This window comes from Dendrobates tinctorius, unplaced genomic scaffold (assembly GCF_039654945.1).
Source record: "Dendrobates tinctorius isolate UK_male_01 unplaced genomic scaffold, ASM3965494v1 ptg000027l, whole genome shotgun sequence".
Taxonomy (NCBI): Eukaryota; Metazoa; Chordata; class Amphibia; order Anura; family Dendrobatidae; genus Dendrobates; species Dendrobates tinctorius.
In genome coordinates this window covers 3,193,562-3,212,466 of record NW_027361695.1, presented here as the reverse complement: position 1 = coordinate 3,212,466, position 18,905 = coordinate 3,193,562, and the positions used below count along the sequence as shown (strand labels likewise).

Here is an 18,905-nt window from a genome sequence, read left to right as displayed (position 1 = left end):
CCACCACTCTCCAACATGTAGACCTCAAGATGTAGGTTGAAGGCCTTCAAGACATCCCGGCGCACTGCATTGACCAACTCTGGGTTCCCAAGAGAAAAAGACTGGGATTGGGCGACTATAAAGTTTAGGTTTCTGCAGGAGTTTAGCGGTGGCATCCTTATTTTTGAAGAGGGCACTCATGGAGCATCATTTCTCTTTAAGTAGGCATGAATGTTTTCTAAAGGAGGCACGCAGAGCATTATTTGTTTTAAGGGGGAATTCAAGGTTTGTTACTACTAGGCTATGGGGAGCAATACTTGCCTTGGCCCAGGCGCTGGCAACCCATGCCCGCTACTTATGGGTATGTCATAAATGTGTAAGAAGGGAATACTCCTTTAATATCTCAGAAAACTCATCAAAACCATTTTGAAAATTTGGAGAATTCTTTATGAAAGTTCCTACTGTACCGAAACAGGATATTTTTTTTTTATCCTTGCTTCACCCCTTTCCTCCCATCTGTAGCTTAAAGCCGAAATTTAAAAAAAAAAAAAAAAAAATAGACGCTCTAGGCACATAGTTTCTTTAAAGCAACATCTTTAGGGGGAGAAAAAAAACCACTCTGGAAAATTGGCTCATCAAACCCAAAAACTGTCATAGCGCGGCCTCAAGAGCGGCTGCGAGCCAAGCAAAGATTAGGGACGTGCACTGTAACAAATTGATGTACCTGGAGCAGCTAGAAGGTCACAGGAAAGCGTCGGCGCTGAACATCTCTAAAACTTCATGTTATATCTTATTAAATCTCAGATTTCAATCAGATGCGGCGAAAAGAAGCTCTTCAGCAATTATTGCAATCTATCACCGGGTGTTATGAAAGCTTGTCGCCGGTTAACAAGAAAAAAAAAAACTGCGCTCCTTCTTTAGGAAAGATTAGACGGCTTAAAGCGAATCTATCATTAACAAACACTCTAATCCCATTTAACTTTAAACACCGCCATAATTAGAGTCGTCTATTCTCCTCTTCCATAGCGGCTTCGCTATATCAGTTAACGACGATCCCTTGAAGACTACCGCGAAAAAAGAATTCATGTCATTCCACTCACATGTGCAGGGGAGAAGTCATCTTTAAAGTTCAGCTTTGAACACCGTTTCACCGGTTATATATAGATATGATGCATTACTTAGCTTACTATACTTCAGAGCTGCATTCATAATTCTGCTGGATACTATTGAAAAGCTATCAATGAGCAAAAAGATCCCCTGAGGCGGCGTACAGTTCATCAAGACCAGGGCGGTGTTCACTTCGGCACCGGCACTCCTCTGCCTCGACCATTTACTTGGCTCCACTAAGACATCAAGAGATCATGGTACGACGCTCATCATGATATGATATGAGGCTAATGACTAGGCATAACATCATGGGTAGGGATGAGCGAGTAGGGAAATACTCGGACTCGCTGTACTCATTACGAGTACCTCCTAATACTCGGGTACTCGGAAAGAGTAGCGAGTCTAATGTAAGTCTATGGGAAATGCGAGTAATGGGCTGTGCGGGAATGTGCTGGGCTGTGCGGGACTGTGCTGGGCTGTGCGGGGACTGTGCCAGGCTGTGCGGGACTGTGCCAGGCTGTGCCGGACTGTGCCGGGCTGTGCGGGACTGTGCTGGGCTGTGTGGGACTGTGCTGGGCTGTGCCGGGACTGTGCCAGACTGTGCCGGACTGTGCGGGACTGTGCCGGGCTGTGCGGGACTGTGCCAGGTTGTGCGGGACTGTGCAGGGCTGTGCGGGACTGTGCCGGGCTGTGCGTGACTGTGCTGGGCTGTGCGGGACTGTGCTGGGCTGTGTGGGACTGTGCTGGGCTGTGCGGGGACTGTGCCAGACTGTGCCAGACTGTGCCGGACTGTGCCAGACTGTGCCAGACTGTGCCGGACTGTGCCGGACTGTGCGGGACTGTGCCAGGCTGTGCTGGACTGTGCTGGGCTGTGCGGGGACTGTGCCAGACTGTGCCAGACTGTGCCGGACTGTGCGGGACTGTGCCAGGCTGTGCTGGACTGTGCGGGACTGTGCGGGGACTGTGCCAGGCTGTGTGGGAATGTGCGGGGACTGTGCCAGGCTGTGCGGGGACTGTGCCGGGCTGTGCGGGACTGTGCCGGGTTGTGCGGGACTGTGCAGGGCTGTGCGGGACTGTGCCGGGCTGTGCGGGACTGTGCTGGGCTGTGCGGGGACTGTGCCAGACTGTGCCGGACTGTGCCAGACTGTGCCGGACTGTGCGGGACTGTGTGGGACTGTGCCAGGCTGTGCTGGACTGTGCTGGACTGTGCGGGGACTGTGCCAGGCTGTGTGGGAATGTGCGGGGACTGTGCCGGGCTGTGCGGGGACTGTGCCGGGCTGTGCGGGACTGTGCCGGGCTGTGCGGGACTGTGCAGGGCTGTGCGGGACTGTGCCGGGCTGTGCGGGACTGTGCCGGGCTGTGCGGGACTGTGTTGGGCTGTGCGGGGACTGTGTCGGGCTGTGCGGGACTGTGTTGGGCTGTGCAGGACTGTGCCAGGCTGTGCGTGACAGTGCCAGGCTGTGCGGGACTGTGCTGGACTGTGCCAGGCTGTGCGGGACTGTGCTGGGCTGTGCCAGGCTGTGCGGGACTGTGCCGGGCTGTGCCAGGCTGTGCGGGACTGTGTCGGGCTGTGCGGGACTGTGTCGGGCTGTGCGGGACTGTGTTGGGCTGTGCGGGACTGTGCCAGGCTGTGCGGGTACTGTGCCGGGACTGTGCTGGGCTGTGCGGGCTGTGCCGAATATTGCAAGGCGAGTAGTGAAAAACTTGCTATGTTTCGAGTACCGCGAGTGCCGCATTACTCGCCGAGTATCGAATCCTAACGAGTATACTCGCTCATCCCTAATCATGGGGTCTAGTAAGCAGCACAGGCGCCCAAAATGACGTACCAGAAGATTGCCGACACATAAGTGAACAGTGCCCTTGCCCAGCTGCTATTGACGAACGGACTTGGGTCATCAGACAAGGGTACTTTGAATATTTTTGCTTTATTCAAGAGGTTTACCAACAAATCTATCCCTAAAAGTTTCGGAACACTTTAGATTAAAGTCGGACCAGCCAATTATAGCAAATTAGTCAACCACCTGGTGTCTCCCAAATCGTCAGAGGATGTCAGCGGAGAAAATGATCCAATACAATGCTCCATCTTTTTTTTTTTTTTTTTTTAACCTTGGGAGATAAGTTGCCATCAGAGCTAACTGGCTCCTCTGCTCTCTCCATTAAGTACACATGCATGCTCAACTGAACCGAGCGTGCATGTGCATAGGCAATTTGTGGACTGATACAGCTCTGAGTTGAACAAGCACTTTGCTAATCGTTGAGCTTGTATACCATAGTGGGAACGGTTGCTATACTGCAAGCAAATAGCAAAAGATGGGAGAGTTCAGCTCTGAGGGCTGTAGAATTGTGAATGCAGCTCCAGACTAAAATACACATTGTAACTTTCAGATTCATACAGTAGGGTAATATAGACGTCAACAAGCTCATATTACAAATCCATACAACTCAAAGGTTTACAGACACAGCAGTGTGCAAGGGGCAAGACATAACCTCGTGGTGATCAAAGGTGGACATAACCTCATCATAGTCCTCACAAGTCACATTGCAACATAAATAGCCACAAACATACAAAAAAAAATAAAATGAAGCCCTGACATGAGGGTCTAGGACTAAATATAGAAGACAAGTTTCATGAAGGTCACCTGTTCTCCCATTGCATCGACACGTGATAGATAGACTTCACTTCCAGGACATCGTCCCTTTACCATCGAGGTCGGGGACCTCTCATCAGTTTTGACATGAAAGGTAACCAGACAGCTCAGACATACCTCAATAATCCGGTCATGGATCTGAAGTCCGCCTTCTTTGGCAGCCGGGCCGCTGTCAACTATTTTTGAAACAAAAATTCCTTCGCTGGATGGTCCGTCCTGGTTGTCCTGCAAAAATAAAAGACATTATCTATGGGGAACCAGAATATTTATTGTTAGATACACTCATAATATTTTGCATGCACTCCCACCCAAGGTATGTAGTATATAGGACCCATAGGATAGTAACAGTAGGTGCGGAATTTACTAGTGTTAGAGTTAGGGTTAGGGCTAGACTTAGGGCCAGTGTTTGGCCCATGGATTGGTTTAGGTTTAGGAGTAATTTTAGGATTAGAGTTAGGGCCGCAAATTAGATAAGTTCTAGGATTAGGGTTAGGGTTATGGATTGGGTAAGTTCTAGGAAAAGGGCTACAAAATGATTTAGGGCTAGGTGTATGAAATGGGTAAGGGCTAGAAATAAGGTTAGGGTTGTAGATTTGAAAATCATATTGTCAGGTCAATTTTACCGTAAAATGAACACTGTACATAAAAATAAAAACTGAGGAATCGTGTCTTTCTTTGCCATTTCACACATGGAATTTTTTTCCCCGCTTTCCAGTACATCACATGATAAAATGGATTGAGCCATTCGAAAGTACAACTCGTCCCACAAAAAACAAGCCCTTATAAGGCTATGTTGACGTAACAAAAAGTCATGGCTTTTGAAATAAGGGGCGGAAAACACGGAAAAATAATTGTCCAATTCTTAAAGGGTTACTAAATTTGTAAAGGGTTTTTCACATCTTTGTTAGGGAATCAAATTTGTATTTCCAGTTTTAGGAATAGAGAAGTAAAATGAACTTTAGTGAACAATGACGTAAAGGTACATCACAGTCAGGGTATGTATCGTGCGGGTTCAGGAGCTGAGCCCACCCATGCCTGTGTGTCGCCCCTGAGGCTCAGTCACCACAGAGGTACTGCACCTTCTCCTAAGGTGTGGTGCCCCACCGTCTGGGTAAGTTGGGAGCTCCTTTCCACACTCCAACACTTGCACCCCACACACACACAGGGTAGTTCTGCACAACCACATTGCGGCTCAGTGCTTAGAGAGTAGCAGAGCACCTCTGGTGGTTCCCTGCTTGGAACACTGGATGTGCTGGGAGGTGGGTGGAGTTTAGATTCATATAAAAGGTTTGGAAGGTTTAGAATTACAGGTCAGTCCCTTAGGGGCAGTCTGACAGAAGGTCGGCGGAGTAGGAAGTCACTCAGAGAGGAGTGAGGATCCCTGGAAGAAGGGATGGAGGAAGGAGTGCTGCAGCTGCCTCAGTGACCTGAGCCAGCTGGCACGGGAAAGTAAGGAAGGTGGAAAGACGTAGAACAGTAACCTAAGCATCCATAAGAAAGAGAGTCAAGTACGGACCGAAGGAGTAGAGAACAGAGATGAGAAGTGGGTTGGAAGAGGAACCCTGCCTATAGGTTCTCAGCGCAAGGCCGGGGCCCGGACCCCGAGGTTGTATGGACACTTATGGTTCTGCAGCAGACACCGGTGGAGTAGTTGGCTGTAAATGCATTACTCCCATCCAAGACTTGAGGCACAACAGCAACACAGATAGCCAGGAGTGAGGCGTCCCCGAAGAAGGCTACAGCTGTCTGCCGTGCAAGTAGAGTTCTAGGAACATCTCTTAGGAGGCATTCCAGGGTTACTAAGTACTGGAGTGCTTCACACCACAAGGTGCATTGGCGGAGTCGTTCAGGAAGGTTCATGTTGGCGGAGTGTTGGAGAGGAGAGCCCTGACTTACCCGGGAGGTTGATTGAGTCTTTACCCCGGAGGACACGGCACGGAGGCGGGCACCAGTGTGTACCACGAACTGTGAGTAAAGCTTTGAAACTGCAAGCTCTGGTGTCCTCCACTGATTTGTGCGCTAACATCTTCAGCACCGCTACATCTGGGTACCAGCATCCACACCATCCTGTGCCTCTCCTGATCCATAGCGCCTACACTGCCCTGGGATTACAGCTCCACCTGTGGGGAGCTACACCATCTTTGCTGCACCACACCATCAGTTCCAGCGGATCTGCATGCAGCGTCGGCTTAACACCTCCCTTGCAGAACACCACAGGTGGCGTCACAAACTATTCACATAAACTACATTAAAAACCACCATTAATTTGGGCACCCAGGGCCACGGACCGGGTCACCGCCGCTGTGACACATCCTCCCTGACACCCTGACACCGGCCCGGTACCGAGTACCCCGCTGCCCTGGGAGGGCGACCCATCTGCACATGCTGGCTGTGCTCCGCTGTAACAGCAGTGATCAGAGCTTGCCTCAATACCTGCTGTTTAACTATTTAAATGTCACCATTTAAGCAAGCCCCCATTGCTGCCATGTTATTGATGTAGTAAACTGGGTTCTGCTCCCATATCTATGTATTAAGATTTGTTCTGTTCACATACCTATGTACTATGCACTAAGCTCGGTTCTATTCCCATAGCTATATACTAAGGGTATCAATGTAGTAAGCTTGGTGTTGTTTCCATATCTACGTAGTAAGATTGATTCTGTTCCCATATCTTTGAAGTAAACTTGGTTTTGTTCCCATATTTATTTAGTAAGCTTGATTCTGTTCCCGTATCTACATAGTAAACTTGGTTCTGTTCTCATATCTTTAAAGTAAGCTTGGTTTTGTTCCTGTATCTATGTAGTAAGCTTGGTTTTATTCCTGTATCTATGTAGTAAGCTTGGTTCGGTTCCTGTATCTTTGAAGGAAGCTTGGTTCTGTTCCATTATCTATGTAGTAAGCTCAGTTCTGTTCCCATTCATATTGATGTAGTAAATTTGACGACTAAAGATAGGTCTCCACAAACTGTGGGCCAGTGCTTTCCGATTTACCCCAGGCTAAAAGTGGATAGCCTGCCCCTGCCGGCAACCCATGCTACTTGGTAGTGCCAGAATGTACTGGGTGCATGTTAACCAAAGTTTGTACAATGGAGTGTTGTGTAGGAGTGTGTCAAGAGTCAGAGGGGTCCCAAAAGATTTCTATGTTCCATTTGAGGAGACCAGTACTATAAATTACACGTGGAAATACGGGGACCTGTAACATGTTCATGTTATGTCTCTGGCCACTGACGAAATGCCACCAGGACTGCCATTGTGCAGCCACTGGCACAGATAAGGGACTTCAGAATAATTTTTGCATGACATAATAAGCGTGTCGTGTAATATTTCCATGGCGGACGCGTGTTATTGGAACAATTGTATAATATGATGCCCGGGGGCCTGGAGTAATCATCTACATGATGAAAGCTGAAGATAATAATCAGTGGAAATAGCTCATCATGGCGTGACTTAGAACTTCATATTATGTATAAATCAGTGCATGTGCCCATTAATATAATAATTAATGAGCTAATGGCAGAACAGAGTTGATAATAAAGCTCAGAATAAGCGATTACATCACTCAGAGCAAATTGTAAGTGATGACATCACTCGTTGCTAATTCTAAATAATGACATCACCAAACATCAGTCACAACTATGTAATGGATGACTTCACCAAGAAGCGTTACAGAAACTGGGAGGGTGTTACTGAGTTATCGCTTGGGTGCTAGAAATATCTACTCACTATGAGCTGCAGAATTGGGGTACATCCTGTGCCCAGATCCTAAATGCCATTCCAGCCTGTAGTAGATTTAATATTTGCCCGGTTTCCCCACTATCGTTTGTACCATTGATGGCTGAGATGCCACCATTGGTGGTTGAGATGCCTCCACCGCCTCTCGTTGCTTCACTGCAAAGGACAATATTCTCCTACTCACTCTGTTCTGCTGTGTATGCCAGATGGCTATTCTCCAGATTAGGTTCTTTATATTATTTATGTGACTTTATTTTTTACTTCTTGACCGTCTGACTCACTGGGTGGTTCTTACTAGTAGAGAAGAGCAAGCAACAGAAGAACAAAGACTGGGAGTAGCTTTATTGGGCACCAGAGATGCTTACTACAGTTTGGTGTTTTCTATAAGATAATTGGACAGTCCCTTTAACTTTAGCATCCCGACGGTGCCGCCTGACATCTATAAATAATCTGCCACTTGATATCTGACTTGTCAGCTAAAATTTATAAAGGTGGAAAGTGAGAAGGAGCATCTTACACCCAACAGCAAACCTCAAAACAGGAGTGGCCTTCAAGATATCTTGTCCTGCAAACATTGACTAATCTGGAGCAAGCGACCTGTGAAAGGCAAATCTTGGGCAAGATCAAAGCTGTGAAATGGCAGCGACTATGTGTTGTTTCCAGTGTTATACACTACAGGATGCTATGGAATATCGTCTGTAAAGGTGGTCAACGGGGGTAACGGGCAAAAGGTGGTCAATCGTGGTAAGGGGCAACTATTCACTAGAAACCAGGGAAAGACTAAGACACCAATATTGGAACAAGAAGCCATTGGGCATCAGATGCTTTATATTGGAATAGGGTCATATAGACCCCTAATGGGGGATATTGAACCTGTGGACACCATGGAGAAAGTTGAAGAAACCAATGGACACCATAGGTACAAAAACCCACAAAGCTGGAGGACAAAGAAGTGGGTCACTACATGCTGAAGTACAGGGCAGGGGGGTAAAAAACAACTAGACACTAGAACCTGGACACCAGGATAAGGAGGAGCGATACAATACTCCAATGGCTGGGGCAACAAACTTCTCAAAAGGAGGCAGAAAGCTCTAAACCACCAGATAACTGGTCCCCAACTACAAGACACCAGAGGAAGAGGGTAAGAAACAACTAGAGCACCAAATAGTATACAAGGGACAGGAGAAAAATAGACACCGTGGATTAGGCCACCAAATACCAGACACAAAGTTAAGGGCAGTGGCAACAGATAACTAGATCCATGGAAAAAACAAACAGAGGGGGACACTGACTGCCTTCATGGTCATTCCGGTATTGAGAATGAGAGGAAAATGTTAACACACCACTAGTCAACCAAGACATCAGTGGCTCGGTGCCAAATGTCTCCACATCGTAAACTGAGGACTCAAATGCTAGATATTGCAATATTGGCTGAATGCTACATGCCAAAAACTGACCTACCAAACATTGGGCACCGATATCAGCAGAACCCTGGACATCAGGGACCTGGATACAAAACTGTTGAGGGCCAGAGACCTCCGTACCAAATCACTGGACAACAGAATTTGGGGTACATGACCCATGCAGATGGAAGTGGGGCACTTTACCAGCTTTTACTGCTTTTTCTTGTGGTGGTTAAATTTTTACAGTGAGCGTTTGCCATAAATATGTCATTTTTTTTTAAATCTGGTGTAAATGCCGCTGTTCTCCTGATTCCCGGAGCGGTTTTTCTTCCTCCTTCTCTCCATTCCCAAAATAGGGCTTCCTCGTCCCTATATACAAATCAATTTTTTTTTTAGACAACTGGGCGCGGTTCTTAAGAAGACGCCCACAGATAAGAGTTTTGGACTACGCCCACTTAGCTAAGAAGAGTAGATTTACATGAAGGGAAGAATGGGTCATAGCTCCGGAACGGAGAGCAGGACCAAAAGAAAAACATCATCGGATTCAGGAGAACAGCGGCATTTACAACGGGTAATGAAAAAAAAAATCATATTTATAGCAAATGACAGGTTTTCTTTAAGAATTAATAATTTGGCACCTTCACAACCGATTAGAGGACCTGGCATCAGAGCTTCCCTTATAAAACGCTGCGGATTAATATTTGCATACTTACATTTTTTATGTCTAGTGCCCGTTAAGAACCTGGCAGCGGTGAAGGACTTTTATGAACAGCAAATTCATACATAAATTTTTGGCACACAAGACATAAAAAGCTCCCACACAGCAGCACCTTTATTCAGACAGCTCAACAGAAGTCCTGTGTAAGAGATCGCCGCGGCCCTGCCCCGCTTCCTATACGAGGGGCACATAGAAAACGTAGCGCAAAAAGAGCCCTACCGTCGCCCGTGGGTGGTTGGGCAACAATTCATATCTGCTTTAGGTTTTATACAACATACATAGTTACGTTGTGAATAGTCATTAGGAGAATCCCCGCTGCTTTATTTGTCTGCTCCTCTCTAATGATGTTTTCAGCCAGGCTCACCAAGTAGTGAGATAGCGAGCGCCACTTCACAGGGAATCAATATACCATATTTGTCAGAAATGATTGAGGTACATTTTGATTTACGACTATAACTTAAAAATACAGGAACCGGGAAAATGCTGTGGCCGAGTGGATCATTGGGGCGATCATTAATAAAAATCTCACAAATTCAGAATACAATAACATTGGAGAGAAGGATAGGAGATAAATGATAGACAGAGATACAGGGGCATCATGAAGGTGCGACCCTGACCGGGGCCATGCAGGTGGGGGTCCACTGACGCCTGCAGCTATTTCAGCTAGATGTGTATCCTCAGATGAACATTCAGCTGAAATGCATTGCGGCGTAGAGATCCGCCGGATCTCTGCACTGCAATACGCGCTGCCAGCCAGCCAATCAGAGCCCAGCAGGTGAGGTCGGCGTGCAAGTCACTGGTGGCACATGGCAGTAACTTCATGGGCTGCCATCACTTCACACGCTGAAGTCAGCTGCCAAAAGAAGACACAAGCTGCAAGCATGTCGCTGGAGTGGGAGAAGGTAATAAGAATCCCAGGATGGGGGACATATATTACTGGAAGTGGACCAGGATGGAGGGCCTTTCTACCTGGATGGGGACCAGGATGGAGGGCCCTTCTATCTGGACAGGGACCAGGATGGGGGACATATAATACTGGAAGTGGACCAGGATGGAGGGTCCTTCTATCTGGACGGGGACCAGGATGGAGGGCCCTACTACCTAGACGAGTACCAGGATGGAGGGCCCTACTACCTGGACGGGGACCAGGATGGAGAAGCCTTCTACCTGGACGGGGACCAGGATGGAGGGCCCTTCTACCTGGACGGGGACTAGGATGGAGGGCTCTTCTATCTGGACGGGGACCAGGATGGGGGACATATAATACTGGAAGTGGACCAGGATGGAGGGCCCTTCTACCTGGATGGGGACAAGGATGGAGGGCCCTACTACCTGGACGAGTACCAGGATGGAGGGCCCTACTACCTGGACGGGGACCAGGATGGAGAAGCCTTCTACCTGGACGGGGACCAGGATGGAGGGCCCTTCTACCTGGATGGGGACCAGGATGGAGGGCCCTTCTATCTGGACGGGGACCAGGATGGGGGACATATAATACTGGAAGTGGACCAGGATGGAGGGCCCTTCTACCTGGATGGGGACAAGGATGGAGGGCCCTACTACCTGGACGAGTACCAGGATGGAGGGCCCTACTACCTGGACGGGGACCAGGATGGAGAAGCCTTCTACCTGGACGGGGACCAGGATGGAGGGCCCTTCTACCTGGATGGGGACTAGGATGGAGGGCTCTTCTACCTGCACATGGACCAGGATGGAAGGCGTTCTACCAGAATGAGGACCAGGATGGAGGGCCCTTTTACCTGGATGGGGACCAGGATGGAGGGCCCTTCTACCTGGACGGGGACCAGGATGGAGGGCCCTTCTACCTGGACGGGGACCAGGATGGAGGGCCCTTCTACCTGGACGGGGACAAGGATGGAGGGCCCTACTACCTGGACGAGTACCAGGATGGAGGGCCCTACTACCTGGACGGGGACCAGGATGGAGAGGCCTTCTACCTGGACGGGGACCAGGATGGAGGGCCCTTCTACCTGGACGGGGACCAGGAAGGAGGGCTCTTCTACCTGCATATGGACCAGGATGGAAGGCATTCTACCTGAATGGGGACCAGGATGGAGGGCCCTTCTACCTGGACGGGGACCAGGATGGAGGGCCCTTCCACCAGGACAGGGACCAGGATGGAAGGCGTTCTACCTGAATGTGGCCCAGGATGGAGGGCTCTTCTACCTGGACAGGGACCAGGATGAAGGGCATTATACCTGAATGGGGACCAGGATGGAGGGCCCTTCTACCTGGACGGGGACCAGGATAGCGGGCCATTATACCTGAGCGGGGACCAGGATGGGGGACATTATTACAGGATGGGTGACATTATTACAAAATGGGAGCTAGGATGAGGAAATTATACCAGGATGAGGTAAATTGTTCAATGAGAGGGCGAACATGTATGTCTTCGCAGGATCTGGAGCGTTACAAGGGCACATACATCTGACGAACATTCAGTTGCAGGCACAGGTTAAAATTTTGCAGCGGGGACCATCAGACCTTAGATACGCCACTAAATAGACAATGGAGTGAGAGATAAAGACAGATGATACAGAGGAGAAAAATGACAGATTAAACACATGATCGAATTAGCAAGGTTGCCAACTGTCCAAAAATTCCAGGACAGTCCGTAAAAAATAAAAATAAATAAATGAAGGCATCCTTGATTTTTTTGAAGCTGAAGAAACTTATACAAATTATTTTGACTGTAATTATCATATTACAGATTACAGTAAATGCAGCTGATGTCGTCATATCACAGATAAAAGAATCTATAAAAGGATAGATAATAGATAAATAGAAAGAAATAATAGATAGATGATAGATAGATAATAGCTAAATAGATAATAGATAGATATATGAAAAATAGATAGACAGACAGATAATAGATAGATAGCAGATAGATAGATGATAGATAATAGATAGATAGATAGATAGATAGATGATAGATAGATGTCTTCTTGACCAGACTATGATGAGACAATGAGACCTCAGTGACCGGTATAAAGCGGTGACTGTTGCACATTTGGAGCCGGTGGTCTCCTGTGCGCGGCGCTCCCCTCCATCCCTCCTGAGGCATGAATAGTAGACAGTCTCCCACAGAGACCAATGTTCCCTGTGTTCCTTTCGCTTCAGACATTCACCCCCAATGCTCGACAGGAAAAGGAAAACACATTTTAACAATTAACATACCACACACGACCGGCCACCAATAATATTAAATCCCAGGGATCCAGATTCTCGGTGGAGAACGAGAGTGAGTGCAGTCGTCTCTTCTCCCTACAATGCACAGGTAAGAAAATTCATGGTGACTACATGTGGTACAGAGCGCCCAGTCTACGTCCCGCCATCTCCGCTAGGAGAAACACAACGTTACCCAAAAGCAAATAATAAAACCCAGACATGTTGTGCAGTTTATCGGCCTCCGCTAAATTCCTAACCCTGGACCGACCAATCGGCCTCTTCACAGAGGAGGACGGCCATTTTGAATCATGGATCATCAAGGACACACAAGTCATAAACTTTCCATATTTATGTGAATCAGAATTAACAATTTTGCTGTCAGTGAATGAAATCAAGGCCAGGGTAAGGCTGGGCGGCGCTGTGCCCGGTGTGCCACATTACAGCCGTACGTTTAGAGATAATACACTTTACGTAGTAATGATTTCAGAGTATACACTGCACACATTATTAAATAGACCTGATGAAGCTGATGTACTAACTATGAATTTCCATGTCAGCGTGGCTGTATAAACGCCGCTATTAAGATGATCATTTTAGGAGTCCAGCTGTAGACAGACTCATAAATGGTTAATCTTAATATCAAGCGGGAAAACATTTAGGCCTGTTTCACACTTGCTTTTTTTTGCAGCGCGTTTTTCCCGCAAAAAAACGCATTGAAAAACGCATACAAAAGCATACAACTGCTGCGTTTTTTTCAAGCATTTTTATGAGCATGCATGAAAAAAACGCAGCGTTTTTAAGCGTTTGTATGCGTTTTTAGTGCGTTTTTACCGCGTTTGCGGTTTTTTCCAACATTAGGTGGCCACTCACACTAACCCAAACCATGACTTTACTAACCCTAACCCTGACCCTAACCCTAACCCTGACCCTAACCCTAACCCTAACCCTAACCCTTAACCAAACCATACTTAACCCTAACCCTGACCCTAACCCTAACCCTAACCCTAACCCTAACCCTGACCCTAACCCTAACCCTGACCCTAACCCTTAACCAAACCATACTTAACCTTAACCCTAACCCTAACCCTGACCCTAACCCTAACCCTAACCCTAACCCTGACCCTAACCCTTAACCAAACCATACTTAACCCTAACCCTGACCCTAACCCTTAACCAAACCATACTTAACCTTAACCCTAACCCTAACCCTGACCCTAACCCTAACCCTAACCCTGACCCTAACCCTTAACCAAACCATACTTAACCCTAACCCTGACCCTAACCCTTAACCAAACCATACTTAACCTTAACCCTAACCCTAACCCTGACCCTAACCCTGACCCTAACCCTAACCCTAACCCTGACCCTAACCCTTAACCAAACCATACTTAACCCTAACCCTGACCCTAACCCTTAACCAAACCATACTTAACCTTAACCCTAACCCTAACCCTGACCCTAACCCTGACCCTAACCCTAACCCTAACCCTGACCCTAACCCTTAACCAAACCATACTTAACCCTAACCCTGACCCTAACCCTTAACCAAACCATACTTAACCTTAACCCTAACCCTAACCCTGACCCTAACCCTGACCCTAACCCTAACCCTTAACCAAACCATACTTAACCTTAACCCTAACCCTAACCCTGACCCTAACCCTAACCCTAACCCTGACCCTAACCCTTAACCAAACCATACTTAACCCTAACCCTGACCCTAACCCTGACCCAAACCCTAACCCTAACCCTAACCCTGACCCTAACCCTTAACCAAACCATACTTAACCCTAACCCTGACCCTAACCCTAACCCTGACCCTAACCCTAAACCCCCTTAACTAACCCTAACTTTACCCAAACCCCTAAATTCCATTGTCTAAACTAATGGTAAAAAAAAAAACGCATGTGCAAAAAAACGCATGCATAAGCATGCCAATGCGCACATATGCTCACCATAGACTTATAATGGGTGTCTTGCTGTAAAAAAACGCATTGCGCGCGCATGCGTTTTTTTGAGGCAAATCGGACGCACAAAAAATGCAACAAGTTGCATTTTGTGCGCCCGAGCGCATACCGCAAAAAAACGCATGCGCGGTAAAACGCGTACAAACGCATGTGTATGCGCACATAAGCGCATCCCATGCAAAGTATAGGGAAAAAAAACGCATGCGCTATTTAGCGCTAAATTACCGCGAAAAAAAACGCAAATGTGAAACCAGCCTAAAATAGGATGATACGGCCTTTCTGACATGGATTTTCAAAGCAAGTACAGCGGCCTTGCCCGGTCCAAAAGATCTTTCTAATAATGTATGCAGATAGTATTGTAAGATCTGGTGCCGGATTCACTTTAGGAAGAAAGTCGATGGGCGATGTGTGCCATTGTAGGCTTTTTAGAGGGGCATATGCCAGGGTCTTCTATCGGTGGTGTATATATAATATATATACACACACAGACGATGGAAGACCCTGGAAAGGGCGCCCAGCTCTAGCAGGCATATAAGCCCGAAAATGGTGTACGTCCCGTTTTACAGGGGATTCGGACATAAACCCCGACGGGACCACCGAACGTGGGCAAGAACGTAATGTGACAGGAGCCTTAATCACAGAGGATCGTCCACACTGATTACAATTGTAACAAACCCTCAGCTGTAAGAAATCTTAAGCTCTGGATGGTTTTTCAGCCACAAGAACGTTTCTCACTCACTGACAGCAAACAGATATCTTGACATTTTGACAATCTGGATTAAAAAGTTGACGATATTTAAAAACTTTGCAATTATTGTTTATTTGCAGAAATCAGAAATATCCATCGCTTGCATTTTGCACCATTAATACACTTGTCACAGAGAGGTAATTGGCGCCTCACGCCTCAGCGCCTCCTTCTACAGGACCATCTTGGGTTTTGCCTCATGTTTGCAGACATGTTTTTGAGACATTCAAAATTGATCACTTTTTTCTCGCAGAACCTCTTATTTTTCCCTTTTTTTTAAGGTTTTAGATTTTTTTTTTGCAGCCCACGCATTGAACAATGCTTAGTCTGGAGCAGATTCCATCACGTTCTCCTACAAAAAAAAAAAAAGCACTTTTTTTAATCCCCAGGTGTTTTTCAAAACTTCTTCAGGAAAAACCATTGCTCAAAAAGAAACTCCTTATGTGAATAACATCGTAACTTTTCCAAAGAAATAGATAGGAAGAGTTGTCCAAGCCATTTTCCAGGAAGATTTGGAAACGGATTGGCTGCAAAAAAATCCTCAAAAACATCATGTGAACTGAACATAACCTCAGTAGTAGAAATGAGCGGATCTCTTTGCACAACCCCGGTCCAAGCTGAAAAGGCGCATGATGAGATTGTTTTATACAGTGCACAGGGCTCTCTCTTTTCACCTGTGAATTCTCTCTACATCCTGAAGGAACTTGGGCATTGGAGCCTCATGACTTTTAACATCGTTAATATTATTTTAAATATTGGAGAGCAGGTCATGACCTGTCATGCTGTGACGGTATTCGGTAAGGAAGGGGGTCCTCAAACTGTCCCTGGAACTGGGACCCTAAATATCCCTGTTGTGGGGGTACTCTTGAAGGTAAAGAGGCCCGAGTCTCTGAACATACTATGTTTCTGTTAAACCCTGATCTGTCCCCTCTCCCACCCCATGAGGCATGGGACAAAAATGTAATGTAAACAAGATACATATACAAGACAGGTATAACAGAACACCTCTGTCATACAAAAGCACTCACCATCAATAGGGAGGAGGATACGAACAGGGAGGAATAAAATAAATGGAAACAGGGACCAGGCGATAAATACACACATATTATAGCAAACTACAGAACACTACTACAACAACTCTACTACAAACACTTACCTTTAGCACACGGCACAGGAAGACGATCCTTTCACCGGCAGGGACAAGGTTTGACCAGTTTTTACAGGAAGAGGTAATGACCAGATCAGAACCAGCTGAAATGGAGCTGCATGTTTCTGACAGCATAGAAAGGGTCATTAACCTCTTCAGCACCAAAGGAAACTAAATCCATTTAATATGGGACACAAATCACACCATCTCTAGAGAAGACCTGTGATTCATTATCTGACGTGACCATCTAACTCCAACTCTTCCAGGGGGATGTGACACTCTCGTGACACGGCAACATCGGCCAACGGGAGCAGCTACCCACTTCACACACCCCATACTTCTTAACCTAAACAACTCTTCAATCCTTGCAGTGCACATTTTGACACCTCTATAAACGCCCACGTCCTTTACTGTAAACTCAAGATTGTTGGCACAGATCCATGACCCATCACTGAGGAGAAAAAAGTCCTTCAAGAATAGCTGTGGATGGTGCCAAGGCTCCTTGTGTGTAGTAACAGATCCAACGAGTCCAAGAGCCGAAGCAAAAATGACGAAAATGTTCATTGTCCTGTAGAATTTCTTATAAGTTTGATGAACATTTAATGTTTTTATTTTTCCTTTTTCTTTCATAGACATCAAAAGACACAACAAAATAACAGACACACAGATTGCACTACTAGACTGTTATGTCCTCCAACCCTGCAGGATATAGGCTTACGTGGGCCTCTGGGATACACAGGTACCATAGGGCCCCTTTCATCTTCCAAGCGCTATAGCTTCTTATTTTTTAGGTCAATAGAGTGGTATCAGGACTAGTGGTTAGCGAACATGCTAGGATAAGGTGTTATCTGAGCATGCTCGAGTGTTAACCGAGTGTCTTCGGCATTCTCGAAAAATATGTTCTAGTCCCCGCGGCTGCATGTCTCACGGCTGCACTTTTTTTTTTATTTGTTTAAATTTTATTTCCGGGAAAAGAGGATAATATATGTTCATATTCATTTGTTGTGGTCGGGATGCATAGGAGATCAGAAATTTTACAATATTAAAAGAAAATTATTATTATTAGTATTATTTTGTCAGTAAATGAGAAAATCACTGATGAAGTCCTGATGTCAGACACAAACACTGCATTGTCTAAAATCTGATCAAAAACATTTTTTTCTTTGCATACGAGAGAAAAAAACAAAACAACACACCTGAATGACACATTTGTCTAAGATCAGATGAGCACAAAACTTATCGGAGTAGTCACATCCACTAATTGCAAACGTGGCTGCGTGTTTGGTTCCGTGTCTTGTGTCTTGTGCGGCTCCATGTTGCGTGCGGACCCATGTCATGTGCGGCTCCGTGTGCTCATCTGCTCCATGTCGTGTACGGCTCCGTGTGCTCATCTGCTCCATGTCGTGTGCGGCTCCATGTGCTCATCTGCTCCATGTTGTGTACGGCTCCGTGTGCTCATCTGCTCCATGTCGTGTGCGGCTCCGTGTGCTCGTCTGCTCCATGTCGTGTGCGGCTCCATGTGCTCATCTGCTCCATGTTGTGTTCGGCTCCGTGTGCTCGTCTGCTCCATGTTGTGTTCGGCTCCGTGTGCTCATCTGCTCCATGTCGTGTGCGGCTCCATGTGCTCATCTGCTCCATGTCGTGTGCGGCTCCATGTGCTCATCTGCTCCATGTTGTGTTCGGCTCCGTGTGCTCGTCTGCTCCATGTTGTGTTCGGCTCCGTGTGCTCATCTGCTCCATGTTGTGTGCGGCTCCGTGTGCTCGTCTGCTCCATGTCGTGTGCGGCTCCATGTGCTCATCTGCTCCATGTCGTGTGCGGCTCCATGTGCTCATCTGCTCCATGTCGTGTGCGGCTCCATGTGCTCATCTGCTCCATGTTGTGTTCGGCTCCGTGTGCTTGTCTGCTCCATGTTGTGTGCGGCTCCGTGTGCTCATCTGCTCCATGTTGTGTGCGGCTCCGTGTGCTTGTCTGCTCCATGTTGTGTGCGGCTCCGTGTGCTCGTCTGCTCCATGTTGTGTTCGGCTCCGTGTGCTCGTCTGCTCCATGTTGTGTGCGGCTCCATGTGCTCATCTGCTCCATGTTGTGTTCGGCTCCGTGTGCTCATCTGCTCCATGTTGTGTGCGGCTCCATGTGCTTGTCTGCTCCATGTCGTGTGCGGCTCCATGTGCTCATCTGCTCCATGTTGTGTTCGGCTCCGTGTGCTTGTCTGCTCCATGTTGTGTGCGGCTCCGTGTGCTCATCTGCTCCATGTTGTGTGCGGCTCCGTGTGC

General features: G+C 47.2%; 1 protein-coding gene across 2 annotated transcripts in view; it reads right to left on the bottom strand.

Moving 5' to 3' along the window:
• The window catches only part of PDZRN3 (PDZ domain containing ring finger 3), a 244,774-nt gene that overhangs the window by 205,647 nt on the left and 20,222 nt on the right, over positions 1 to 18,905 (bottom strand). Inside the window, exons 2-3 of one of the 2 annotated variants that reach the window (XM_073569689.1) lie at positions 12,785 to 12,871; positions 3,852 to 3,959 (exon numbers count right to left, since the gene is read on the bottom strand). In XM_073569689.1, the coding sequence (XP_073425790.1) occupies positions 3,852 to 3,959; positions 12,785 to 12,871 (195 nt within the window). The remainder of the gene's footprint in view (positions 1 to 3,851; positions 3,960 to 12,784; positions 12,872 to 18,905) is intronic. The other variant, XM_073569690.1, reaches the window with a different exon arrangement.